Genomic DNA, 27,208 nt, shown 5'->3' on the forward strand with positions numbered 1-27,208 from the left:
CAGGCAGTTTTTAGAAGGACGTGAAAGAGACAGAGGCCTTGAGTGTGTGTGTGTGTGTGTGTGTGTGTGTGTGTGTGTGTGTGTGTGTGTGTGTGTGTGTGTGTGTGTGTGTGTGTGTGTGTGTGTTTTAACTGTCATTAACACAAACATCAGTATTTGCTCACAAACCAGATTATTGCTGCGGTCATGTATAGGTTGTAAAAATCAACACATGAAAAAAAAGTTGCATTTCTCCACAATATAACATTTAAAAATCTAATTCAAGGCCCTGCACACCCACACAGGTGTTTTCAGTTATTGGTGGATGATGAGACTTTTACTCAAGTCAACATTGGACAGCGCTATGAATTAATTAATAATGTCAACCCTCTAATATATGCATAAGAGAGAAAATAGTTTCAATAAACAGGACACCTGTGTGTGTGTGTGTGCGGAATTTATTGTCATAAAAAAAAAAAGAAGCTAATTACTCACCGTCAGAGAGTTTCAGGACACACACACCTCGCTGTCGCTCCAAAAGGGGGTTTGGTCTCCGGTAAATGTTGATGAGTGGCTTGGATCACACATGGGGGGGAAATGATAATGTCCTGTACCTCGAGTGGCCTCATGTGTGACGTGTTAAAAAAAAAAAATGAAATAAGAAACAAGAAAAAATAAATAAATAATGGAAAATGTACACAAGGCGATAGATGTTCGAGGGGTGTGCTTTACAAAACAAAGAACAGGGTGAAAAGGAATACCAATTTAAAAATGGTGGCGTAAGAGAGTGAGGAAAACAGAACGAGAATGAGGATCAGCAAAATAATGGGCTGAAACATCTGGATGTGGTTAAATAAAAAGGTTGAAGGGGGGGTGGGGGGCAGAGGCAGATTGACATGTAAGAACCGTGGCTGTTAGACGACACAGAAATTGCAGTCATTAAAGTCGTTCATTAAAGTCGTTTGCGTCTAGCTTACAGACAGCGGCTCCTCCGCCTGCGGGTCCTCCTGCTTGGGGACATCCAGCCGGTCTATGAAGCCCTGCAGCTCCTTCCTGAAGGCCTTCATCTGGGCGTTGATCCGATACAGCAGCTCATGCTCTCTGATCCTGGGGAGCACAAGAGGGTTGTTTTGCGCTTGAAACATCGCTTGAAATGCACGTTGTGAAACAAAGAGGGCGAAGGGGTGATTGGGGGGGGGGGGGTGAAAAACACTGAGGCCCAACCGCTTCCATGTGTTTACTACCTGCCACCTTCCTCATCCTCATCCAGTATGGCAAACAGCTCCCCGTTGGCGACGTACACTCGGGCCTCGGCGATGATGGTGGTGGTGTCAGCGATGAGCCTGTCGATGGTCCGACCCAGCCGCTCCGCCTCCATGCGGATGTCGATCATCTGCTGTCGGTCCTTCAGGCTTCTGGATAAAAAACGGCTGTCTGCAGGTGAGTAAAGGGAACGCGTCGGGGTGAGGCAGCGGATGTTCCTCACCTCGTCTGAGTCACTCTCCCCTCCGATGGGGCCCTCGCGCTTGCGGTGGGGAGGGAGGAGGCGAGGGGAGGATGCCGAGGCCGACGGGGCGTCGTCGTCCCGCCCCCCGTCGCTGTCCGCGTCGCTGTCTCGGGGGCTGGCGCGGACGCCCAGGTGGGACGCCAGGTCGTAGCGCTGCATGTTGGAGAGCAGCACCCGGTTCTCGTACTGGAGCTGCATGACCTTGCCGCTCAGTTCGTTTATCTGCAGGCGTGCGGCTTTCAGCTCCTCCTGGAGGGCCTCCATTTTAGCGGGGTCACCTCCTCCTGGGGGGGATGGGGGGTGAAACGAGGCAACGGTGAAAAGTGGAACACCTCTGCAAATGACAGCTAAAGTGTGCCATGTGGAAGGCCTTGTGGGACACATCAGAATAGACATCGCTTGCTCTGCAGTGCACTTATTTTGCCTCCTGCAACATGCGGCTTCGTGAAAGACAAACACACCTCCGTGTCTCGATCCGGCTTCGTGGGATCCGGCCTTGTACTTCAGTTTATTGAGTTCATTCGTCACCTGAAGATGAAGTGGAGTATTACTACATTTTAATGTGCGTGCGGCTTAGAGAATAGACAGGCCCAAAGTCATCGATGACGAATAAGAGCACACACATACAAGGACATGACATGGAATGAAAACAGCATTAAGTTGCCAAGTAATATCAGAAAACATATATATATATATATATATATATATATATATATATATATATATATATCATATATTAATTAGCCTGTTGCCATTTTTATATAAATATTTAAGATTCCACGATGCTTAATAGAGAGTGAACAAAATAGACAGCAGTCCATACAATTTCTGAAGTCGTTACTAAATCTTACACAGAGGACCCGTTGAGCAAATTGGCCCTTTTCTACCTTTGTGTTTTCTTCTTCCACGTCTGCTAAATTCCTGCGCAGAAGCTCGGCCTCGTCCTCCACCAGCTGGAGCTGCTGCCTCAGCTCCGACAGGGCCTCGCCCTGCTCTCGGCACTGTTGACCTCCAACGCCGGAGCTGTCCACCCCTGCTGCCGCCAGACTTAGGAGAGGAAAGACGGGAATGCACATTATTTTCATTCTCACAAATTATGGATGAACTGAATTCTCTCCGATATGGGTGTGTTATGCTTTCCCCTTTCCAATTAAGTCTTTCTAAAAGTATACCTTTCCTCCCTCATGTCATCCAGTTCGGCCTTCAGGCCCCGGTTCTCCACCTCCAGCTCCACAATCTTCCTCCCCAGGATGTTCGCCTCCTCCTCCACCAGGCGTAAGCGGAGCTTCAGCTCCGATTCGCGGGTGGTGGGTGGCCCTCGGGCCTCTCCTTTGGGCAGAGGGCTGTCCACGTCTCCGTAGAAGGAGCGGTACTTATTCAGCTCCTGCTCCAGTCGATCCTTCTCCTTGTCAATCTTTGCCATTTTTTTCCTCATCAAGATGGCTTCCTCCTTGATGAAGGCCAGCTGGCATTTCAGATCCTCGTTTTCTTCCTGCGGAGAGAGAAGAGAGGTGTATAGAAAATACTATATCTATGTCTCTTGTAATCGCAAAACAACCTCATTATTAAAAAACCCTCCACTGAAGTTCATGACTTCATGATGTAATATGTGTAAATGTTGACTCACCTCGATCGGGGTCTGTGGCGTCTTTCTCTCGGCTTTCTGTGCATCCTTACTTCCTTTCCTTTTCAGTGAGAGCTGCGGGGAAACAGTGGTTTTCTTACTGAAGGCCGTGATATCATCCACATTTATGAAGCATTGAAGGGCTCAGGACTGGGAAAATAACAGGACTGAGCCGCCCTCGAGGACATTGCTGGTAAAACATTCAAATTCAAATCACAGTGTGATTTTACAGGCTGGAAGTTAAAAAAAAAAAAAGACCCCGAAAAGAACCTGTTGCATGAATGTGTGTCTCACTAATCTTTAAAAAGGAAATAGGACATGAATCTGGAATGCACCATTACTGCCATCTTGCTCTGCTCCCCCTCTCCATGGACCACTATGATGATATAAAAGGGGCGTTTATCTTCCACCTGACCTTTTATACAGGTTACACACACACACACACTCGTATCAGCCCTTCACCTCTTTGGTTTTCTCCAGTTCATTGTGGAGGACCTGCTTGGTGACCTCCACCTGTATCAGCTGCTGCCTCAGCTTCTCGTTCTCGTCCTCCGTCTTCGTCCTCTTCTCCTCCACGTTCTCCAGCTCGTGGTGCAAGCGCACGGACACATCCTTCGCCACCTGCAGGAAAGGGGAGCCATGACGGATGACGGATGACACGTGAGACGTGAGGGAAAGAAAGATGTAGTTGCAGAACATGCTCATGTAATGATGTTCAGCCCGCGCATAAGAGACTTTCACCTTGAGGTCTTGCTCCAGACTCCTGACCAGCTCTCCATCCACCTCGCCACTTTCCGAGAAGCGGAGCCTTTTCCTCTCGGCCTTCTTCAGGCGGTACTGGAGGATCCTGCAGTTCTTGTTGGCTCTCTCCAGCTCTCTGCGCATGTCCTGCAGCTGGCAGGCGTCTTCCTCGTAAAAGGTGTCCCGCATCTCATCCATCTCTGCCCGCATCTCCTCGATTTCAGTCTTGGGGGGGGGGGGGGGGGGGGGGGGGGGGGACAGGAAAGTGTGTCTCAAAATAAATAAAGCTATGACCCTCCTCCCTCCTCCATTGTTTCTGGCCCTTTATACAAATCTATTTGTAAAGACAAAGAACGCAGATGTACCTACAAGAAAATCCTTCAACAGGTGCCACGATTACACGACAACTTTTAAACAAATATATCTTTAGGTTTTTCAGGCGTGTAATGAGCAATGTACCTTAAGATCGTCGTTTTCATCCTCCAGCTTCTCAAAATCTTCTTGTGGGATCTGGTCTGGCTGTGGAGCCGCTTGTGGACCGTCCCGCTCGGGGGACAGCTCCGGCTCCGAGACCGGCGGTGACGCTGATTTCGTCTGCATCTTCGTCCCTTTCTTGCCCAGGCTCTTATTCAGATGGAACTGAATCAGCTCGGACTGCAAGCACCCCTCCTTCCAGAAACCGGGTCCGCAGCCGATCGTGCTTTTGGAGCTCTTCTTGTTGCCGCTCGCCGCCGCCGCCGCCTCGCCGCCTCTCGGAGTTTTGCTCCTCAGTTTGGGGGATTTGGATGCGCACGGCTGATCGGACACGACGCGGCCCGGCTCCGCTCTGGAGGGCGAGGAGGCATCGGCGGCGAGGCGGGCGGAGTCTTCCGGTGCGTGGACGGCGCCTCTGTCTGCGGCCGCCGGCCTGCTCGACGTCGGGCTTTCAGCACCGGCAGCGTGGACAGCGGCCGCGCCTCGGACCGCCGGAGCGCCTGGAGCCTGCCGCTCCCTGCCAGCGGAGACGGGAGAATGACCTCGGCTGGTTCTCCCCCCTCCTCCTCCTCCTCCTCCTCCGGCTCCTTGCTTTGACGTGATGGGCTTTGACGAGTTGCTGCCCTTCTGTGTAGCTTTAGATCCGCCGTCTTTGAGCCCGGCAGGAGACGACGCCCGCTGCTGCTTCCGGCTGTCTGGCTGCCGCGGTGAGTCGGCAGAGGAGGACGGGTTCATCATGGTGTCAGAGGCTCATCCTCAACAACATGCACCCCCTTCACCCTGCTGGAAAAACAATGGACTGTTCAGGCCTACAGGCTCAAAACAACTATAAACAACAATAAGAAAAAGGTAATCCTTCTGCGAGTTTGTTACTTGAACTTAAAAAGCGAAATGATTTGGTTTACTATACATAAATATTTGGTATATTATTATTCCAGGCATTCCAGGACGCATCCTCGTATTTTAGATGTGTGTGTGTGTGTGTGTGTTTTAACTTAAACAGGGCTAATAGCACCTATACATTTAGGCCTCTGTTTAATGAGACGAGATCAGCTGTAGATCGGCCAATTAGAGTCATCTGCGTCACGTGCGCTGCCGAAAGGGCAATGGGTGCGCGAGAGAGAGAGAGAGCGAGAGAGAGAGAGAGAAAAAAAAGAGAAAAGAGAAGAGGAGGCAATGTCATTGGCTATTAAACCCGGAGCAGCAGTCTGCCTGTTCAGATGACATAAATACGGTTTGGAGCGACCTCTCCTCGGATCCTCCAGCGTCCCACAAGACACAAAGAACGGCCCTGCATGCTCCCTGAGATGAGATGAGCCACATCCAGGCTTCCAGGACCGTTTCCCGTTATCCATCATCATACTCCTCATATCCAACATGCCCGATGACCCATTACTCAAGCGGATGGAATATGATCTGTAAAAGTATACCGGAAGCAACGGACACAGCCTCTCTACCTGTTTGACACAGTTTTACGCCTCTTTTTTTATTTCAACTCTTTGGTTTTGAAAAGCACCAACAATAGACTTGCATGCCCACAAATCTCTAACTCGGTGCTGATCCAATAAAGAATATTAAATGAGTCGAAACAACGAGGAACCCACATGCAGCTCCGGGTCCGTGTCTTCTCCATATATAAACAACTGGGAGCAGCAGCAGTACATGAAGGAGGCCTGACTGGAGAACACAACGTGGACCACATTCAGGCATTTGTCCTTCATACATATTTTCGGTTCTCACATTCATCTAAAACACACATGTATGCTCAAAGAAAAGAGATGATCGGGTGGAAATCGTGACGCTCCAGATGAATTCCTTACCTTTTTTTTTTCCGGGTGTGTTTGTCGGATGCTGAAGGGTGTAGCGGTGATGGGGAGGCAGACGGGATGCCGACTCGAGCGCCTCCCGACCACCGAGCAACCGGTTTCAATATTCATGACATTACATCATCGCTGGAAGGGCGGGGCTGCAATGAAGCCGCACGCAGCCTGCTGCTCTCAAGAACACATGCTCTCTCTCTCTCTCTCTCTCTCTCTCTCTCTCTCTCTCTCTCTCTCTCTCTCCCAAAAGTGATTTGATGCAGGCCCTTAAGTGTGCATTCACCTTGCATTCAGTCGTTAGAGTTGACCTTAAATGCATTCAAATTGACGGTGACGGCATGTGACTGTTCCAAAGTGTTATAATGGAAATGTTGAAATCAGGAGTGGAGAACCGGTTCATGTGAAATGGTTCACTGAGTAGAAACAGTCCCATAACTCTCATGGGGGGTTTCCTCTCACACTCAAGGCATCTTCACTTTGGTTGAATTCTATTGTAGCGAGCTAGACCCCATTTCACCATGTCATTTGGAGTTTTATTTCTTTGGCCCTGTGCCCAGATAAAGCACACACACACACACACACACACACACACACACATCTGAAATGGCTCCTGGATGTTTAAAAATACACTGCAAAGGAGGCGGACTCACATCATCCCTGTGTGAGTATCCACGTAGGCAGGAAGTGTCAGGGGTTGATGTCAATTGAAAGCCAGGATTGTCTCTGCTCTGAAAGTTTTATGGCATGGACCCCCCTCCCCCCCACCCCACCCACCACCCCCTCCACCTCTTGCACAATCCATTTGCTTCCGTCACCGCGGCCTTGTCCAACACTGCATCTTGATCCGCTCTCTGTTGTAATCACAGCCTAATTGCCAGACAAGATGTCGCGGGGGCCAATCAGCCGGCCATGCGCTGGCCAAGAAGGATAATCCATCCTCTCTGAATGGGATAACAGATGTTTGGGGTCTTGCACTCCCCTTTCACGGTGACACACATTCCCCCCCCCCCCCCCCACCCCCCCCCCCCCCCCCCCCACCCCCACCCCCAGCACCTATCCTCTCCTTCTGCCCCAGGTCTATTCAATCATTTTGTGTGCATTATAAGTGACAGACGTCTGCATCACGGAGGGCGCAGATGTGTCAGACCATGATTACGGTTCTGCTTTGTCTGATGGATATAATGCGAGAGAGAGAGTGCCTGATCTAAAAATATCACCCTCATTCATTTCTCACTCCCAAGTCTGTCTCTCTCTCTCTCATTCTCACTTTCTCTATTACACCCTTCCCCGGGATCATCACTGTAGTGCCATGTGTAGACGGGGACCCCAGCCGGTGTCACAGGAATCATCTGCAGTGTCATCTTGTATAGTGTTATACGAATGAAAACATATAAGCGTTTTTTATACTAGTATTTTCTCTCATTAACTCATCCTTTCCACATGAAGTGTGTTAGATGAGCCTATTAGGTCTCTATTATTAAACATGAACATATAAGTGTGCCATTTTAAAAGATGACTGGCTTTTACAGAGAGGATTTTTCCTTAAAATGAAGTGTAGACCAACTCATGTTTCTGCAAAATAAATGTAAAAAGCATCCGAATGGCAACAGCTCACGTGAGAGAAGTCGTGTGCAGACATTTTTTCATTGCTTCATTACTCTTTAAAAAGGATTTTTTGAATAATGACGTGCGATGGAAAAAGGTGAAGAAGAATCACAACTCTTTCTTCTTTCAGTGCCTTATTGGTGCAATACGCTTCTATCATGCGGCATAAAAGAAAACACGCCTGTCTCCGGCCTCAGTTGTTGTGCTCCAGATATCAACTACACTTCTGACAGGCAGGAAAATTGTTACTACTTACAGCTGGGTAATAAGATGTTGCTAATAACACATAACTGCCATACTTACGCTATACGGCTAGGGACGCTATGCAGGCCAAATCTGCCATTAAGTTTGTTATGAAATATGTGGAATGGCTTATTTTCTAAAAACAACTGCAAGGCATCAGCATCTATTAATCACTTTGCCCTTTAGAAACCTCATTCACAGAGAGAAAGTGCCAGAGATGTCCCAAGCAGGAGAGATTAGGGAAGGGGCTGATACAGTTGGAGGGGTATGGGGGGGTGTATGGGTGTGTTATGGGGGTGTTATGGGGCTACCGTCCAAAGGAAATGTTGTGAGGAGGTTATGGTTTTCTGTTCCAGAGTTGTGAAATGATTGCTCTGCGTTGAGGAATAACACAAGCATCATCCATGTAATACCCCCTCTGCTAGTGGAGGCCTCCCACTTACAAACTCTGCAGGGGGGGTTGCACACACACACACACACACTAATGTGTTTCTCAATCTCTACCTATTACACAAGCACACACACACACACACACACACACACACACTCACAGAAGCACACTGTTTAATAGTTTATTGCCCTGGTGCCGTTTCCCACATAGACCACAGCTGATTCGAGAAGAAGCAGGAGGAGGAAGGGGGGGGGGGGGGGGGGGGGGTTGCAATGGGTGGGGAGGGGTCAGACAGCTGCTGTGTGTACAGTTGCCATGGATACCTTTGTCTGAAATCGTCAAAACGGGGAGGAGAATTCAGGGATGGATTGAGCAGCGTTATAAATTACATTTTAAGAGTGTTGGCCTATACCAAACGGGGTTTCCAGAGATGTACCTTCATCCCAGTTATAATCATTATTATTAATATGACTCACGACGTGACAGACATGACCCCACCATGAAGCACTCTTCTATACCGCTGCAGGTTTGGATGCTTATTCTGCTAAAACAGACATTCATGGCAAAAAAACAGTAAGTATTCAGGTTATGTGCTTAAGGAAACGTACCACGATGTATAAACTACTCCATTACAAAACTATATGTCCCCCAGTATTCTTATCTAAATATATTAAACGTAAAAAGTACTGATTAGGCTGAAGAACCATTTCAAGAGTGTTAAAATAGTGTATGCTATTTAATTATTATTATTATTATTATTATTGCTCATGCTTTTTTTAGTGTACTGTACTCTGTACTGTACTTACGGTACAGCACCCTATTGGCTGCCTGAGTGTCACATGTTTTGATAACACAATATAAAACAAGACAATACAAAACTGATAACTTTAGCATTGAAGTTCACATAATGTCCATTCACAGTGTTGAGTGAGTGTGTTGCTCTTTTCACTTCAACACGATGAAGTTCTCTATCTCTTGAAAACGTGGGGGGCGCAGTGAGCATACTGTAGTGGAGCTACGGCGCCCTCTAGCGGTGGAAACCCACTCTGCACATACGTTATCAATATTGTCTTTTCAAGTCACCAATTTAAAAAAGCTCAGTCTTGTTGAATACATATGATATTCACTACATTGTGAAGTAGACATTTAAATGAAGTGGCAAGAGGAAACCAGCATGTGTACAGGCATTCAGTTTAATTGAATTTTCAAGAGAGTTCAAAGTTATGATACTTAAAAAAGAAAATGCTAAAGAAAACACAGAAGCAGTGTGGAACGTATAATATGTCCCCAGCTAACAAGCTGGGAACATTCCCAAATGTGCAGTGTACAAAATATCACAATGTAATATATACAACACAAAAAGAACACAAATACACAGACGAGCACTCTCAGTAACATGTAAAATTGGTATTTACACAAACATAAATAGAAAAAGATATATAAATAACATCAAAATGCATTGATAAATGGATGACATGAAGCCGACCGCTGATTTATACTCAATATAGAGGCAGGGCAAAGTTATTCTTCATAGTGGTATGACATACAAAGCCACTATAGAGGTTCACCAGCGTCCTTTTTGTGTATAAATCCTCATTTTTATACTTTTAAAACCAAGTTTTCCTCCGATAACTTTACATTCAAGCCAGATCAGGACAGAGATTACGCCTGAAAACATAGACACAGAAAGATGTTTGATTGAATATGGGAAGAAATGTACTCAAGGGAGGCTCAGTTGACTTGATACACACGGGGCCGGGAGCTCAACGCCACTTCTTTGTTCGGCACACAACATTTTCACCAGCAGACAAACAACAACGTCAGATATTAATTGTTAAAAAATGACAAAAACTCAGCTTTTCTGTCAAAAATGGGGAACGGCGATATAATTATCACATCCAGAAGCATTACATACAAGTAGGGATGCATAAAACCCACTCCATGGTTCTATATAGAAATAGAAAATCAAGGTTTTAATACAGCTGATGATTATTCCATCATAAACCAGTGCTGGAACAATCCCACCCGAGTCTCAAAGGATTAGAAATCAATCATTTCTATTTCTATGTACATCTCCCCCTCTGGATATTGATTTGTTTTTCCTTATTTTGAATGTAACTGTGCGGTAATGGGCGAGACCTCAAAAGTGAGTCCACAACTTGAAATAAATTAAACTGTAAACTTAAAGTCTCTCTCACGTCACACGTCCATAACAACTTGAATACGATGGAGCGTTTTCACGTTGCTTTCCCAGCGCGCCGAATGGTCCTTTGTTTCCTTTCCAGGCTCAGATTTAAGTAGCTAAAAGTCACTTTTTTTCTGAACCGGATCTAAAGAGAAGGAATATTAAGATCTATCCCGAAGCCATACGCTGCTGTATTGTAGGTTATGTGTGACACCCTTGGGCGTGACCTTTTAACGCCTCTCGACACAAGCCTGTCTCGTATATTTATCTACAACTCAGATCATGGCTTAAATAAACACACATCCATCCATCTAAATCTTGATCAAATTAAGTCTTTCAATGTTTTATAGCACTATCAACCCAGAACCCAAAGCAAGGCCCTATACCTCACCTCCTCTCTCGCTCCTCCTCCTCCTCTAATCTCGTTTCGCTCTTCCTTTCCTCTTCCTCCTCCCGGAGTTCTCCTGGGGCTTCTCCTCTTTGCTCGCCGCCGCCGTCGCTCCGTTGGCGGCCTTGCCGAGCCCGTTGAGGGTCCCGTTGGAGAGCGCCTTGCCCCCTTTGGAGGAGGAGGAGGAGGCGTCGCGTCGGGGCTGCTGCCGGCGGTAGGTCTGGTAGTAGAAGTTGCCGAAGAGGACGATGAAGGTGACGGCGTAGCAGATGAGGGAGTAGTGCATCCAGTGGGGGAAGTCGCAGTCGACGTAGAGGGACAGGGCCGTGTGGCCGATGGTGACGTGGAACTGGATCTGAGGCGCAAAGGAGGGATTGTTGTGTCGTTGTTTTCACACCTTCAAACCCAAAATGTATTCCTTCCACATGTTTTCGCACATGAAATAAACCTCCCAAAAAAACATGTGGAAGGAATACATTTTTTTATTCAAATCGGTGAGGTAATATCTCACCATCTGGACGATGGTCAGGTACTTCTTCCACCACAGGTACTTCTGGATCTTAGGGCCGCAGGAGGCCAGGCCGTAGTACAGATACATCAAGACGTGGATGGCTGCGTTCATGTGGGCCCCGAAGAACGCTGAAAATAAAACAACATTCAAAACATTGATATTAGTTTTTGTGGCGCTTGAACACAATTATATTACAGAAATTAGACACTTTATTGTACTTTTTTCCCCTCCCATTTAAGGACAATAATGTTGTATAGTCTATATAACGAGAAATTGTGAATACTTCACATTATCGATTCATTTTCTAGTTGCATTAACACACAAATATTACGTAGCAAGAAATTATTTGGCAAATTGTCCACTAAATATTACATCATAGGCCATAACACTGGACTCCATTGTAGCACGAGCTACTCACACTGTCCTCCTGCCACCCATTTGATGCCGATCCACCAGAGAGTGAACATGGAGCAGTGGTGGTAGACGTGCAAGAAGGTAACCTGGTTGAATTTCTTCCTCAGGATGAAAAACACCGTGTCCAGATACTCGACGCCCTTAGAGACGAAATACCACCACAGAGCTCCGGCCACCTGTCTCGGGCAGAACGTGAGAAATGGGTTTTGAATGGGGGAAGACGGGCACAGGTGGAGGAAGGGAATAGAAACCAACAGGGGAGGAAAAAAACACAGGAGAAGTAGAAGAGTCATTTCTAACTCGTGTAATGGAATATAAAGTTGTCTCCACACGTACTTGCACTCCCTTTCAGTTCTTTACTAATCTATTCGGTCCAACGTCTTGAACTCTGGGTAACCGGAGACCCGATTGACTGCGTCGGATGTGCACCTACGTCATGGAGCAGCAGGAAGGAAGGTGAAACTGAACCCCTACCGCGATACCTCTTCCGGCTCGCACTTTTACAAACAACCCGGAGCGCGGTCCAAATGAACGGATGCCGATCGTGTTTTCTAACTGTAGTGTCTAACTACTGCACACACACACACACACAAACCGTGCGTTACATAATCGGGCAGGTGCGCCGCAGTCCATTTGTGGTAATGTTCCATATTTCATCTCACCCTGACTTCATTGGGGTCCTCTGAATAGTCCACCGGTTGGCAGATGTAGCTGTAGCTCGCTGACCGCGCTGCCATAAACAGCTATAAAAAAAACAAGAGAACGTATCATGAATTATATATATATATATATATATATATGAATGCACAAAGGCCAAAAGAGAGAGAGAGTGACAGCAGTTCTGGTGGAAACGGAGAGAGCCTGGAGCTCAAAGCGACCCACCTCTTTGAAGATGAAGAAGTTGAGGAAGACCATGCTGAAGTTGTAGACGATGAGGGTTTTGCGGAGCTGGAAGGGCTCTCTGTTCTTCATGTATTTGGGCCCCAGCCAGAGGAACAGCAGGTAGGAGGTGCTGATGGCCAGCGTGGGCAGGGGGTTGTCCATCAGAGGCCATTTCTGCACTCGCTTGTCTGCGGGGGGTGGGGGGGGGGGGGGGACACGTGTTCTCGTAAGCGTGACGTAACTATTAAAAGGGGGGAGTGCAGGTCGAATATGGTGACCTGTCTGGAGGTCAGCATGATGGGGTTTAATGGTGCATGGGTTACTTTAAGAATGTTGCGGTTGGGAATTTGAAGATATAATATCCATTCATCGATTTAGCACGTATCTCGTGAACTGATTTCACTTATTAAAAACAAGGTGAAGTGAAGGAGTAAAACGAGACACATTGAGAATGTATTGCTGTGTATTTCACGTCGATATACGTCCGGGCACACATTTTTCTACTATGGTGCACATTTGACTCGCAAACATTCACACCTTTGTAGGAAACCCACCTACCTGTACATGTGAACCTTAAGTATTCAGTCACTTTTTCTCTCAAAAAAGATCTGACAATGACCAAAAAATACGGGATTGTTACCTGCAATAGTTAGGGTCCATTTGTAGAACTCGATGGTGTCATTAATTAAATGGGTGACGATCTCCATGTCTGTGGACGATGACCTGCAATTAAAGAGACAAAGTGAGAACGGAGACCTCTGACATCTCCGCTTTGAAGTCAGAACCCTATGCTCGCCATGCTTGTTTTGAAACTGCAACATAATAATAATTCCATTTTTGAAAATTATTGATCTGTATACAAAGTTGAAGCTGTACGAGAAACGAACCCCGTGCCCTCCCCCATGAGGTCATGATAGATGCGCTATACATTGCGCACAAAAAAGGCTGGAGCACCGGCCGGAAGAGCGCGTGTATCAGCAGATCTTTTTTTTTTTTTTTTTGCGTGAGCACGTCGACCAGCCAACCTGGTGGTCCTCATAGGGGGGAGGGGGGAGGGGGCTCGTGCCCCACTTTCACATTGAAATGGGTCATCTCCTATACAGATAAGTGTGATTGAATGATCCCTAAAAGGAAGCCCCCCCCCCCCCTCTCTCTCTTCCTCTCTCCCTCTCTCTCTCTCTAAACGCTGCTGCAGCAGCTGCCTCAATCCTGCACGCGCTGTCCGCATTCAAATAAAAAGCATACATCACTGTAAAAAAAAAAAAAATCAACCTGCATATTAGAAGTTCCTGAAAGGATTAGGCTACTATATCGACAGAAAGGATTATTAACTAATATGAATGCCACATATTTGCAATCTGCAGTATGCAGTCCGGCCTTCGACTATGGCTGCATGAGCAGTCCCATCATCGATATGATGATTTTTTTTTTGCACAAATGATCTGAGCTGTTTCTGACCTGCAACACGATTGACCGAAAAAAGATGAGCGTGGCCTCAAATCACGACTGCACACAGGCAACATATACACGACCCCATAATCTCGACATTGCGCCCCCCCCCATCCGGCTCCGTCTAAACGAAGATGCTTATTACCTTACCGTGTCGGTGCTTTGACAAAAAAAATAAAAATCCGTCTAGAAGGACATTTAACGCAAGGTCACGCCGCGCGCCCGTTCTCTATGATCGGTTAACCGTCTCCGGTGTGGATGCAACGGGCCGCATGAATCTGTCGTTAAGGGACCACACTGGGCTCCTCCGCCGCGTCTGCTTCCCTGAAGTCCTCCTCCGGTCCCTCGCAGCGGAGAATACACCTCACACTTCCGATCACTCTTTCAAAATAAAAGAAACAAAATGCTTGAACGCAAGGTTTTTCTTACAAATCAATTATATAGTATTGATGATAACAACAATAATTATATTAACAACCATTGTATTACTATTACTACTACTACTACTCAGTTGTTCTGCTCCACATATCTGGAACAAATATCAATCAATCCATTTATGCATCTCACTACTGCATTTTATTTTTTTAACTGCATTGCAAACTGTATTATGTTTCTTGCTTTTTGACTGTTTTAAATGTTTTAATGAATGTTCTTAATTGTTTTTTTATCTTGTTTTCTTTTGCATTATGTTTTGATGCTTTTTATGTTTTTTATGTGAAGCACTTTAAATTGCCTTGTTGTGGAAATGTGCTCTACAAATAAACTTGCCTTGCCTTACTACTACTACTACTTATACTAGTGCTACTACTACTAATACTAATGCAAATAATGATAATAATAATAATAACAATAATAATAATAATAACAGTGGTCATTGTATGTGTTTTGTTCATATCAATAATCATTAAATCCTTCCTGAAAGTAATTTACTGCAGCTAATGATTATTCTCTCAGCCTCCAAACCAAATATTTTTATTTTTATTTATTTTTATTTCCTGCTTGCGTTATTCTGTCTAGCTTCGTGCAGCTCCGCTCCTTCTACTTGACCAGGATGATAGAGAAGATGCCGAGCGCATGCGCACAGATGGAGGCGGATGCGGCAGTGTCCGCTTCGTCGAGTCGTACAGACGCAACCAGAGAGAGGCAGGAAACGCCTTGGTTCTGACTTCAAAATAAAATATTAATATTTTACAACAGATAATATCTAATATTGTGAAATATATACAGGTGAATGGCATCATAGGATATTACTTTTGAACTGTTTATTGTTTAAAAACTATCTGCTCTACGTGTTTATCAGATGTATCAAAGGCTGGGGGACGACGCGTCATTAAATGGGTTTTATTTTGAAATTCCCGAGCAGAATCCGGTACCTCACTCCGTCCGGCTTGACATCTGACGGCTCCGCTGATGCACCGGCTTCTCGCTCGTCCTCTGCTGCACCGAGCCGCTTGTTTTAGTCTCTGCATTTGGGCCTGCATGTTGTCTCCCTGTTGGTCGCGTGACGCGTGCATCAGAAGAGCACATCGTGCAGTGTCTGCGCGCGCCGGTTGATATGAGAGATGACGGGTCGCGAGCTTCCATCGTAGGCCCCCCCCCCGAGACGCTAGTTCCTCAGATGAAAATGGTCCCGTGAGATGTAGTCTCGGATCACGGAGGGGGGTTTTCTCAGCAGCGATAAGGTCAAGAACAACAACAAAAAATGAAGATTTGGAGCACGGAACATGTTTTCAGGTTGGTGCCTTGACATTGTTATGGTTATGAAGCACCTTCAACTTCATTAAGATTAAATATATCTGAATTTAATTCAACTCTGAGGTTATCTGGCTGTCAGTGACTTCCACCTGCTCTGTGGCCCATGCACTGATCACCAGGCACCGCTTAGTCCCTCCCATGTGCACTTGACCTGGGAGGGAGATCATGAAACATTATTCCTACACACCAGTGGTGAAAATGGACATGTGTCTCCCCCGCCCCCCCCCCCCCCCTTCATATTATAGTTGTCCTGTTTTGTGTCTTTGTGTGCAGCTACCCGTGGGAGACGGTGGTCAAAGCCGCCATGAGGAAGTACCCGAACCCCATGAACCCCAACGTGGTCGGGGTGGACGTGCTGGACCGCGGTCTGGATACAGAGGGACGCCTGCACAGCCACAGACTCCTCAGCACGGAGTGGGGCCTCCCGGGCATCGTGCGAGCGGTCAGTCATCAACACACACTCACACACACTCACACACACACACACACACACACACACACACGCACACACACGCACACACACAAAGATGTATAGAAATAGAGAAGCATATGTGTTCAGAGGCAGGCGCGACTGCACTTTTACTGTCCTTTTGCTGTGTATTATCGTGTGTGTGTGTGTGTGTGTGTATAGATACTGGGAACTAACTACACGCAGACGTATGTGAAGGAACACTCCATAGTGGACCCGGAGAAGAAAAAGATGGAGCTGTGCTCAACAAACGTAATATTATACACTTTATATGCATCCCGATATTCCATGTGAATATACCGACACGTAAAGGAAATCCACATTTATTTTTCATCCTCCAGATCACTCTCACCAACCTGATTTCAGTGGACGAGAGGCTTCAGTACACACCGCACCCAGACAACCCAGAGGTGTAAGTACATTGCACAATTCATTCAACTATACATTTGATTCTCTGAAAACTCACCCTCACCCCTCCCACCCCCCCCCCCCCCCCACCCACCCCTCCCTCCTCAGGACCGTCCTGACCCAGGAGGCCATCATCACAGTCAAGGGAGTGAGTCTAAGCAGTTACCTGGAGGGGATGATGGCGATGAGAATGTCAGCCAACGCCAGCAAGGTGACAACACAAATCGCAGAGAGCACATTTGCATTCACACACGTCTTTTTATCCTTTGCACGTCGTCTGAAGTTACAAAAACGTTGCGTAGGATTTTCTTTGCATGCCTTCTAACTGGGACTTTATTTTTTGCCCCGAGGTCACTGCTCCCAGCGGGCTGCTGTCGTCTCTTTAACCCTCTTGTTTCTCTGTGTGGATCCGTAGGGTTGGGATGCGATTGAGTGGATTATTCAGAACTCTGAAAGAGAGAAACGTACCTCTCTGTGACGTTTACTAACTCTGGTAACTCTTCTCTTCGCTTTTCTTCACAACCCCGCCATTCGTACCAGGTTATTTGAAGCACGCCACTCTTTCATTCCCCCCCCCCCCCCCCCTCAAAAACGTACAAAAGTCTTTGTACTCGCGTGTGTCAATATTTGCTCAGCGCTCATTTGTTTGCACACGCAGGACGGCGGCCGGACGGCGGCCGGACAGCCTCCGCGCCTCATAAACCGACGGGGGTTCCCAGCATCTGCAGGGTCCTCTGCAGTCGGTACTTAAATCTTAAGCTAAGACTGGAAGGGAAATGCTGCCCCGAAGCCGAACGGGTGCAGAGCTGGATTGAAGGGTCCCAGGTCTGTTCTCATCAAGGTGGAACCAACCGGACCGTTTCCCTTCCATGCGTTAAAAACAAGCTTCTAGGCGACTGCCGTCACGAGCCGACCGACTACTCCACTGGTTTGATTCGAGTGTTACTTCCACACGTTTCCTTTTGCTCTCGTGTCACATCTTCGCACAGCGGGGAAGAGATGCAGAGGAGGGATGCAGCACGCACATGTACACGTTTAAAGGAAACGTGATATGGTATAATGACAGTAAGACTTTTATTTCCACTGATGGAATACTCTTTTTTTTTTTTTTACTGGTGCTTATGCGTTTTTAAGATTACCTTCTTTATCTGCTTTCCATGCAAAAGTATATACAGTGTTTACTTTTTAAAAAAACCAGCAGATTTGTATGTGAAGATGCGGATGACACGTTTGGCTTTTGTGATTAGTAAAGTAAAAAGTTATGTTGACCGTCTTTGTGGGCAGAATGGCAATTCTTTTTTTTAATATGGCCTTAAATTATGCCTGTGTTTTATTGCTTTGGTACTCATTCATGCACTTGATGCTTCCAAATGCTGTACACCCCAGAGGAGCAGCGCTGCACACAATTACGATGACATTTCTTGGTTAAATTTATTATTTACATAATATTTGTATAACTTTTTATTTTAAAACTTTGTGTGAATGTATTGTTTGTATTATCGGAATGTAATGCTAAAAGATTAATTTGCTTTTTAAAATGTTTTTCTTTTTACTGCTGCAACAATTAAAACAAAAATGACATTTTGAAACATGAAAAGTGTTTGTTGCTCAATGTTTAACAACCTAGTGTTATTATACAGCTGGCATGCCTAATAAACACAATGCCCCAGAGTCCTTTGTGGTTTAAAGACACTGCAGAGGCCCGCTAGGGGTAGGGGAATGTCCGGTTCTTTTATTAAAGCATCAGTGTTTCATCATCCGAGCAGCGCTTCATCCTTCTGCTCCACAAAGAAACACTCAGGTATGAACAGTGATGGAGAAATCAGAGAAAAGATCATCTCTCGTGGAGATAGTTTGATGTCCTGAGGACAAAGCAGAAGCAGAACTTATTCCTAGAGCTTTTTTAAATATAAACTACTAGCGTGCAGTTCATCATTTCCCCAATAGAGAGCGCCATTTAGCTGTTAGCAGCAGCTTCCTGCTCACCTCGAGGAAGAAGCCAGTCAGGACTTTAAATCTGAAGAAAAGGCAAAACCCCGAAATAATGCCTCAGGGTTTGGGAAGAAAAACACATTTTTAATATATATATATATATATATATATATATATATATATATATATATATATATATATATATATATATATATATATATATATATATATATATATATATAATAAATAAATAAATAAATACATATACACACAAACATAACTGATGGCAGAGGTAAGGTTATTTTCTTTTATTCATTCAACAGAACATAAACAGAATGCATTGCATAGCATGTACATCATTCCTCGCTGTCTGAGCAGCGATAGAGGAAAGTTAGGGTCAAATTGCACCGTAATACCAATATTCCCCATTCCTTGCTAGAATCTCAATAAATAAATAAACACCAATCAGCTGGGTGTTTTAAAAGTCATGCAGGAGGCTACAGAAAAATAAGATGTTTCAGAGTCTTAAAAATACCACTCTTCTCTGTAAATGAGACGTTCGCTGACGACAAAAAAGCATCAGGATCTGAAAACACTCCAAACAAGGATCAAACTACCGGTTTCAAGTTTCGTGATAAGGCACACGACATCGTTACTTTGCATAGATTACAAGCTTTTGGTAATATTGCACACAGGTACGGTTGCTATAGCAGCCACAGCAGAACATGAATACACAATTAAGAATGAATGAAAAAAAAAAAAAAAAAGTTATATCAAATCTTTATAAAAGTGAAAAACAGCAAAGAAGAATAAAAAAAAAATGGTGACGTGTCAACATTATCATAGAATCATCCCTCAGTCTAACGATTAATTACAGACACCCCTGCTTGTCTCACAACTCAAAGATTTACACCTCTCCATCCCAGTGCCCAACAATACTATTGTAAACTATAGTCGAGCGTCACACACACACACACACATTGCAGCCCCCCCCCCCCCCCCCCGCCCCCGCCCATGTGAGCAGGCCTTGTAATAGATTCTAAACAAATCAACAAAAAAACAGGGTTTGAATAATATTCCTACTTCCTGTGTTTGGAAAAAAATAAAAACGTTGAAACCTCCAAAACAAAATATAATAAAAACAAATGCACACGTCAAGAGGGGCGTTGGAGTAAAAGTTCAAACAATCACATTAAACTAAGACTTAACTCTGACAGCCGAGTGTTCCCTTTGTCCTCTCCTCTCCGTCACATTCACTCGCTCTCTACTAGGAACCCTCCCGGAGGTTCAAAAGAATCTCCATTGCATAATCCCCCCCCCCCCCCCCCCCCCCCTCAAGTCACACCTTCAACTAAATACACATCCAGGAATTTATTGTGCCATTAACAAAACAAAAAAAAACAATATTGCATGTGTCTATGTACAGTATGTACAGTCAGTTCATCTGGATTTTGGGTGCTGGAGAGGGATCAGAAGTTGAAAAGGTTGATGAAGCCTTGAGGGGAGAGGGACATGGTGCAACTTTCTGGGTTGTTTGCTGTGCAGGGATGGTTTGTGTCCTGGGGGACGAGATCAATAACGATCAATATTAAAATGGTTTACTTTTTCCTTTTTGAGTTGTTATGATTGTGACATTGTTTTTTGGTGCAAAAGGAGAAGAGAAAAAATAAATAAATAAAAACACTACCTTCCAGAAAAGGATGTGGCAGTGTGTGCAGAAGTGCAGGGTGTCGCTGTATTCCTCTCGGTGAGGATAGCAGCGGCTCAGCTTGGAGTACATCTTCTTCCACTCCAGGTGACCTTTGTCTGACACCATCAGGCGCTTTCGGATCTAAAAGAAGAAATATACAGACTTTAAAAGACACGACTCAAGGAATGAAGAAATACTTTGAAATATCGTCTTTAATGTCAGCTTTCTCGAGAATGTAGACAAACTCTTTAAAAGCTTCAGTAGGCACTCTGTGGCCTCGTTAAGGGCACGGAGAAGTGCATCCCTCTCATTCTGCACATAGTTAGGGGGTCCCCCATTGAGGTCCACATGCCTGTCTGTCTGTGAAGTGGTAATGGCAGAGCCTCTTCCACAGCAGCCGGTCCTCAGCGAGAACCCCCAGCGAGGGGCACACCTGGCCCAGGCTGACCACGTCCCTGCCGTCCGACAGACGCTGCATGATGTTCAAATGCAGACTGGCAGGCAGTTCGGTCAGAGTCATGCCCGTCGACGTGGGCTGAAGGAAAAATAAAAATAAATAAATAAAATTTGCATGCATGTCCCTCTTGAATTCCCCGACAGAACTTTTGTGAATTTAGCCCCCCTGTTGTTTTTGTAAGCGTATACCTTTTTGATCTGGATGTTGTCCAGCTGCTGTTTCCACTGCAGGATGTTCTCCATGCGGTACAGCCAGGTGTTGATGTTCCCCACCAGGACAGACTTGCCCATGTCCTGAACGTGACCACAAATCGAGACGTAGAACGTCTGCAGCAGCTCCTTGATGGGACGGACGTTCTGCTGGTCATCGAGAACTGGGAGGAGGAGGGAACCAGAAGATTTACTCAAATGATGCACCTGGCTGTGACAGAGAGATTAGCACCCACCAGGCATTCAGCCAAAAGGTGAAACATTTATTATAAGTCATAGAAAAAGCACATTATTAAAGCACGTGTTTAGGAGGGACTGTACTGTTCTGCTGGGGCGTTTATCAAACTTGGCCAACGGGCTTCACAACGCCACCTAAACAACCTGCGGCTCTGTTTAGCAGAGGGAACATTTGGTTTACACTGTGGCCTGCTGGGACGTCTGGTGACTGTCACCAGAGTGTAAAGTCACTCCCCTGCCTCCCTCACAGGGTCGGGGGGTCATTCCCTCAGCCGTCGCTGTACATTTGATGCAGCAATAAAGAAAACTAATGAGACCCAATGGAGGGTCAGACTGTGCGTTTCATGACTTCATTAGAAGAGCGACAGGGCTCACCTTTCTGTACCACCCTCTCCAGAATATTCATGTAGTTCTTCTGCGCCACTCCGCTCAGCGAGGGGAGCTGGGACTTGGCGATAAGCTCCAGGAGCTAGAGCAGAGAAAAAAAGGAAAAGAAACACAACATCAATTTCATCCCGTCAGCCGTTTGAGACGCTCTGTTCCCGTTGACTCGGTACTTAACGTTTGTTATGCTGCTCTCTCCCCCGAAAAAAAAAAGACACTCGCACTCCTCACATGACAACGCCAACAAATTTGGAGCCGCTCCACCTGGTCCTCACTCGAGACTGGAGGACCAGGTCCAACGACCACACACAGCACTCAGGGGGGGGGGGGGGGGGAGAAGATACTGGAAAGGTGTTGGACCACAGTCCGGGCTGTCAACAACATCGGCCACCGCTAAAAAATCATTTGAGACGCCTGATCCTCCCGTCATGTGAATTAGATGAATCATTTGACAGATTGCGTCCATGCGGGCCTGTGTGTGTGTGTGTGTGTGTGTGTGGTTGTTGTTGTTGGCTAGCGGACAAACAGTGTGTTCCAAGGGTGCCGTGTCTGGCATTCAGCAGATGCTGTGACATCATGGAGAAAACTCAAGTTCGCCCTTGCTCAATTCTCACCGGGGCACGTGACCTTTGTCCTCGTAACATCAACATATTGTGTGGCTTACATTTTTTAAAAATGGTTCCGGAATGCGCTAGTTCATAATTACAAATGGTGCCTACAGAGAGTAAGAAGTCAAATCCTCAAGGAAGGGTTGATAACTTCGAGGGTCTTAATAATATCTACCTTTGAACTACAATATCCTCCGACATCCTCACCCTCCCTGTTCATTTTAAGCTTCTTTGCTCCCTCCTGGTGCCCCTTTTTATTCATTCCAGCTCTATTCCTAAATCCCGTGCCCTTCTCCTTTTAGCCGCTCATCAAGTGTTCCTCTCTTTTGCGTTTTCCACATCTACTTTTAGCTCCCGCTGTTCTCCGAACCGCATGTCACACACAGCCGGGATCAGACACTTGTTGTTACGGGTATAACGGCTCGGACAACAAACCAATCGCTTTAAAGGTTGCCGTCTCCTTGAAACGACCTCCACGTGTGTGTGTGTGTGTGTGTGTGTGTGTGTGTGTGTGTGTGTGTGTGTGTGTGTGTGTGTGTGTGTGTGTGTGTGCTCGGAAGAAAAGACAGAGGACCTCTCGTCGTCTCTTTGTGCGAGAGAACCCGATCCGTGTAACTGAGACGCAGTTCAATGAACCCCCCCAAATGCCATCAACACAACCAGTGAAGAGCGGTGACCTGGGACACCGTGTGCAGACGACACGCTCGTGTTACACAGCCAGATGTATTGTTCTTTGGGGAACCTGCGCGAAAAAAAAAAAAAAAAAAAAAAAAAGAAGAGGCCGATCCAAAACAAAAGTTCAGATTTGAAAACTTGAATCACTTGTGGAATAAAAAAGAAGCATAATCGCTGTCCTGCCAAAACTGAGACCGGCTACATCTGCCCCCGGAGAACTGTGGCAAAGTTTAAAGTGAAGAGAGGGACGGAAAAGAGCCAATGGAGGCGGCCTGATTCTGGCAGAGGACACACGTGTGTGTGTGTGTGTGTGTGTGTGTGTGTGTGTGTGTGTGTGTGTGTGTGTGTGTGTGTGTCTCTGAATCACCTGACAACCACTGGGTCTGGTTTCATAAAACCCTGTCGGGTGGTCGCACCTCACCGCACAGCTGTCTCACACACACACACACACACACACACACAACTAGCACAGGAGAACACAACCACATGCACTCGGCTCACATGGGAGCGCATGTGGGGGAGCTGGTGTTTGGTCAACTAAGGGACGTTCTCATAATAATGCGATTACATTATAGATAATGAATGTTCCCCCCCCCAAAGCCATTCAGCCTCCCCAGTATGTACTGTACATCAGGTTTAACAGTTATAATGTATATATATATATATATATATATATATATATATATTGAAAAAGTTGAAGTAAAGTCACTAATCCGCACTGGTTAGCAATAATCGATTTAGAATTTAGGGGCGTTGTGGCTTTATCTATCATATGACGGCAAAATGTCACACATTTTATCCGACCTCAAACACACACACACACACGCACACGCACACACACACGCACTCCCTGGGTCAGCATCACCGCCATTGAGAGACCCTCGTCTGCAGGGCCTCGGTAAGAAGAGCCCACCCTCTCAACCTTAACCCCTTCACTCCCACTGACAAAGCATTTCCTGATAAAAAAAAAAACAACAACAACCGCAGAGGACGAGAAACAAAAACAAAAAAAGGGGACAGGAGGAACTGGAAGAAGAGAAAGAGGCGAAGGACTCACTCTGACGACGTAATTGAATCTCCTCGTCTCCTTGATGGCGCTGCAGAAATCCAGGCGGTTGAATGCCTCTCCCAATGTACAATATCCGTGGCGCTGGGAAAACACAATCATCGGGGTGTTAGGAGTGAGATCCTTCAGGCAGGAGGACGAGGTTTTCTAAACATGTTCACATGAGCAATGATGATGTGAAAAGTTACCTCCTTGGTGCTCCCTTTATGAACATAAATCCACTTTTCCCTGTGGAAATCTGTGAGAAAGCAGATTGTTTATATTAGTGGCCTGCCTTCATTAAGCAGCTCATAACCACGGTGACACACACACACACACACACACACACAGTAAGATACACTTATGGAGTCAGTATAGTTATTGAAATAGAGTTTATCAAATGCTGGAAAATTAATCATAAACAATAATATCAGGGATGTGTTCAAAATCTCTCTCCGGTTAATGCATTTTTGTGCCTTCGGTTAACTCCCCGCATTGTATTGTGCGATTCATAACGGCACGCATTAAAAAAAAAAAAATCTTCAGTTGGGACTCACAGGGGACCTTGGTGTTGTTGTTCATTTGGTCTTTTTTCCTCTTCTTGGCAGACATGTCATAGTTAAGAGAGAGCAGCAGGTTCTCCTTGTTGAAACACTCCTCCTTCTCCCCCTCCTCCTCCTCCTCCTCTTCCTCACAGAAGCTGGAAAAAACACAACCACGCATATGCCATTAAACGCATCATTTAGGACGCACTTATGAAAACTAATAAGAAGGCATCCCCTGCGCGTGCTGAAAGGCTTTTCGTGTCAGCGGAGGGATCTTTTTGCAAAGTGGACAGACTCGACAGACGTGTGTTAATCCGCCCGCTTGTTGTGAGGTTATTAATAGCTCAAGTGATTAGCCTGGAAAAAAAGGAACATGGCCCGAGAAAGAAAAAAAAGACACTTGAGGTTAATGAGCCGGAAAGAGGCAACAGGAAGCCTTTGTTCATATCTGTCTAGACTTTCTTCACCCCCCCCCCCCCCCCCCCCCCCCCTTCCTTCTTTCTCCAACTGTAAAATAAAAAAATAATGTCGCATTTAGGAGTTACTCAATCTAAAACATGATGTCGTGATGGAAAATCTCTTGAGACTTGTTTCATGACCAACCTCTCCACGGAGATGATGTTGTTGTTGTTGTTGTTGTTTTTCTCGTCTGCTATTGTCTTTTTCCACCCCTCCTCGGTTTTAACCCAACTCTGACCCGGTGACCTCCAGTCCTGTCCGAGGAAAGGCATCCTGCTGCGACGGGGGTTGAGTTCAATGGAAAGAAGAGACGCGTCGGAGGAGTTGATGTGAGTCCTTCTCCTCAACGCGATGTGGGCTCTGTACGTATTTCTGTTCTACTGTTGTCATTGCGCAGCTCTTCTTATATCCTCAGACTCAGAACCCGGAAGTGCGCGAGGTCCGCCCACTTTGGAAAACTTCCCAGCAACACGTGTCTTTGTTGATCAACTTTAAGCGTTGCGAAAGACTCGTCGTAAGGCAACGTCTCTGTGTCGTCACGGACACGTGGAGACAGATGGCACCGAGGGAGCTCATTTAGGAGTGTTTTTTTAAAATGTTTTATTATAATGTTCAACAGCGTTTATGGAACTGTCTCTGCTGTAAGACTTGGACATTCACTTGAGCGTTTCCAATTTCTGCTACTTTTTGATTCAGGGAGAAATAATATTTATGTTTTTTTTGGGACTTTTCACCACATTTGTTTTCCAGCTACCAGACATGGGTCGATTATTATACGAGTGTTGGATCGTCTTCATAAAGAAAGCAAAAGACCAGCTCGTAAAATGTGATCGTCATGTATTAAAGGCCTGGCATGTACCTCCGCACAGGTGTTTTGAGTTACAGGTGTTTTGAGTTACAGGTGTTTTGAGTTACAGGTGTTTTGAGTTACAGTATGTGGCTAATTAGACGTGCTCGGGGAGGAGTCGTGTACATGCTCATAAAAGTGATCAAGTTGTAACTTGTCACGCAACAAAACTAACGAGAGTTAGTCCCTGAAGTCCCAAAAAATGAGGATCCGACAAACAAGATTAAAAAATAAGATAAATAAATTGCATGTTTACATTGTGGTGTTACTACTAATATGAAAATGATCTGAATACTTCTTTCACTACTGGCAGTGACTGGGATTCATTAATGAGCAATGGTATGCACACATATGCAAGTGTGTGATATCAAACTGCATTATAATTACAGACTGCATGCAGGAAAAACCCACAATTTATATAATTATAACAATCGTTGCATGACAGTTTTAATGGATAATGTGCTGGTGTTAAATAAAAGTGACACATGTTCAGGAAGGGTTTTTCCCAAGCGTATCAGTACTGGCTTTATGTCCATGTGAATATAAAGTCCCCTGATTCTTATTCACTGGAATTATAAATACATCAAGTTGTCCTTCGGGTCCCTGCAGAGTCTTATGTTACATTGTGGATTGTGTGGGAGTGTGTTCACCCTTCTATTGTAATTATCCCCCAAAAAGCACCCACTGATCTGAGAAGACTATGGGAATAAGTTTTATTTTGGACGGTGCAATTAAAGGTGATGTGTAACTAAGCTGGGTCAACTCTTATCGGCTTAATTAAACACGTGACTTGTGAACAAGAACAGGAAGAGTTGAGGTATTGGATTTGTCATGAGCCTACCCCGGTCTGATCGCTGGTGTGTGTGTGTGTGTGTGTGTGTGTGTGTAGCATGACTGATGCTGGCTTGTCACTGATGCGCTATAACCCATTTTTGACAAGGGCTCTGTTAATCCCTTTTCTTCTCTTCTTCTATTAAATTAGTCACCTTTTAGTGATCCTCACAAAGAAAGAACAAGCATGCAAATGTGGTTCTTCCTCAACGACAGCGCATTTCATTATTAGTGTGATTGAAATCATTTAATCCATTCAAACATCCCCGCACCGTTAATGACAGAGCCTTCAGTGTGGCGGACGGCCTTCGAGAACAGGTGCGTCTGTGGCCTCGTGTCCCAGGTTTTGAACCTAACACCCCTGATATATGCAAAAGGTCAAAGCTACGCCCGCCCTCCGCATTTTAAGATCTGTCAACGAGCTGTCACACGACAACATCTATA

The 27,208-nt window shown here is 45.6% G+C and overlaps 4 protein-coding genes across 9 annotated transcripts; 1 reads left to right on the forward strand and 3 right to left on the reverse strand.

The window, feature by feature from the left end:
• Nucleotides 1-707: 707 nt before the first annotated feature.
• LOC117745720 (protein SOGA3) lies at nucleotides 708-5,063 on the reverse strand. Its single transcript, XM_034554231.1, has 10 exons — nucleotides 4,311-5,063; nucleotides 3,852-4,076; nucleotides 3,573-3,731; nucleotides 3,114-3,185; nucleotides 2,659-2,978; nucleotides 2,374-2,533; nucleotides 1,948-2,014; nucleotides 1,224-1,770; nucleotides 957-1,086; nucleotides 708-818 (listed from the first exon to the last, which is right to left on the reverse strand). Exons 1-10 carry the CDS (start codon nucleotides 5,061-5,063, stop codon nucleotides 708-710), a joined length of 2,544 nt encoding a protein of 847 aa, XP_034410122.1.
• A 4,496-nt stretch (nucleotides 5,064-9,559) lies between these two features.
• On the reverse strand, nucleotides 9,560-14,542 carry elovl4a (ELOVL fatty acid elongase 4a). Its single transcript, XM_034554232.1, has 7 exons — nucleotides 14,364-14,542; nucleotides 13,405-13,487; nucleotides 12,765-12,952; nucleotides 12,545-12,625; nucleotides 11,887-12,058; nucleotides 11,469-11,596; nucleotides 9,560-11,312 (listed from the first exon to the last, which is right to left on the reverse strand). The coding sequence occupies exons 2-7, from the start codon at nucleotides 13,469-13,471 to the stop codon at nucleotides 10,986-10,988; spliced, it is 963 nt and encodes a 320-aa protein (XP_034410123.1). The 5' UTR covers nucleotides 13,472-13,487; nucleotides 14,364-14,542; the 3' UTR covers nucleotides 9,560-10,985.
• A 1,064-nt stretch (nucleotides 14,543-15,606) lies between these two features.
• Nucleotides 15,607-18,438, forward strand: prelid3a (PRELI domain containing 3A). 6 transcript variants are annotated; one of them, XM_034553621.1, is made up of 7 exons: nucleotides 15,607-15,947; nucleotides 16,242-16,410; nucleotides 16,600-16,689; nucleotides 16,779-16,849; nucleotides 16,954-17,056; nucleotides 17,261-17,338; nucleotides 17,504-18,438. In XM_034553621.1, the coding sequence occupies exons 1-6, from the start codon at nucleotides 15,916-15,918 to the stop codon at nucleotides 17,321-17,323; spliced, it is 528 nt and encodes a 175-aa protein (XP_034409512.1). In that variant the 5' UTR covers nucleotides 15,607-15,915; the 3' UTR covers nucleotides 17,324-17,338; nucleotides 17,504-18,438. The 6 variants fall into 6 exon arrangements, 5 of the variants coding, with proteins under 5 accessions (XP_034409512.1, XP_034409509.1, XP_034409511.1 ...); XR_004611227.1 differs by having other exon boundaries at nucleotides 15,626-15,947; nucleotides 17,261-17,385; nucleotides 17,504-17,552; XM_034553620.1 differs by having other exon boundaries at nucleotides 15,626-15,947; nucleotides 17,261-18,438.
• A 634-nt stretch (nucleotides 18,439-19,072) lies between these two features.
• Nucleotides 19,073-25,512, reverse strand: fbxo32 (F-box protein 32). Its single transcript, XM_034554389.1, has 9 exons — nucleotides 25,231-25,512; nucleotides 24,640-24,782; nucleotides 24,292-24,341; nucleotides 24,095-24,187; nucleotides 21,746-21,839; nucleotides 21,113-21,297; nucleotides 20,820-21,002; nucleotides 20,465-20,608; nucleotides 19,073-20,336 (listed from the first exon to the last, which is right to left on the reverse strand). The coding sequence occupies exons 1-9, from the start codon at nucleotides 25,356-25,358 to the stop codon at nucleotides 20,247-20,249; spliced, it is 1,110 nt and encodes a 369-aa protein (XP_034410280.1). The 5' UTR covers nucleotides 25,359-25,512; the 3' UTR covers nucleotides 19,073-20,246.
• Between the last annotated feature and the right edge of the window lie 1,696 nt (nucleotides 25,513-27,208).

The sequence above is a fragment of the Cyclopterus lumpus genome, chromosome 16, assembly GCF_009769545.1.
Source record: "Cyclopterus lumpus isolate fCycLum1 chromosome 16, fCycLum1.pri, whole genome shotgun sequence".
Classification (NCBI taxonomy): Eukaryota; Metazoa; Chordata; class Actinopteri; order Perciformes; family Cyclopteridae; genus Cyclopterus; species Cyclopterus lumpus.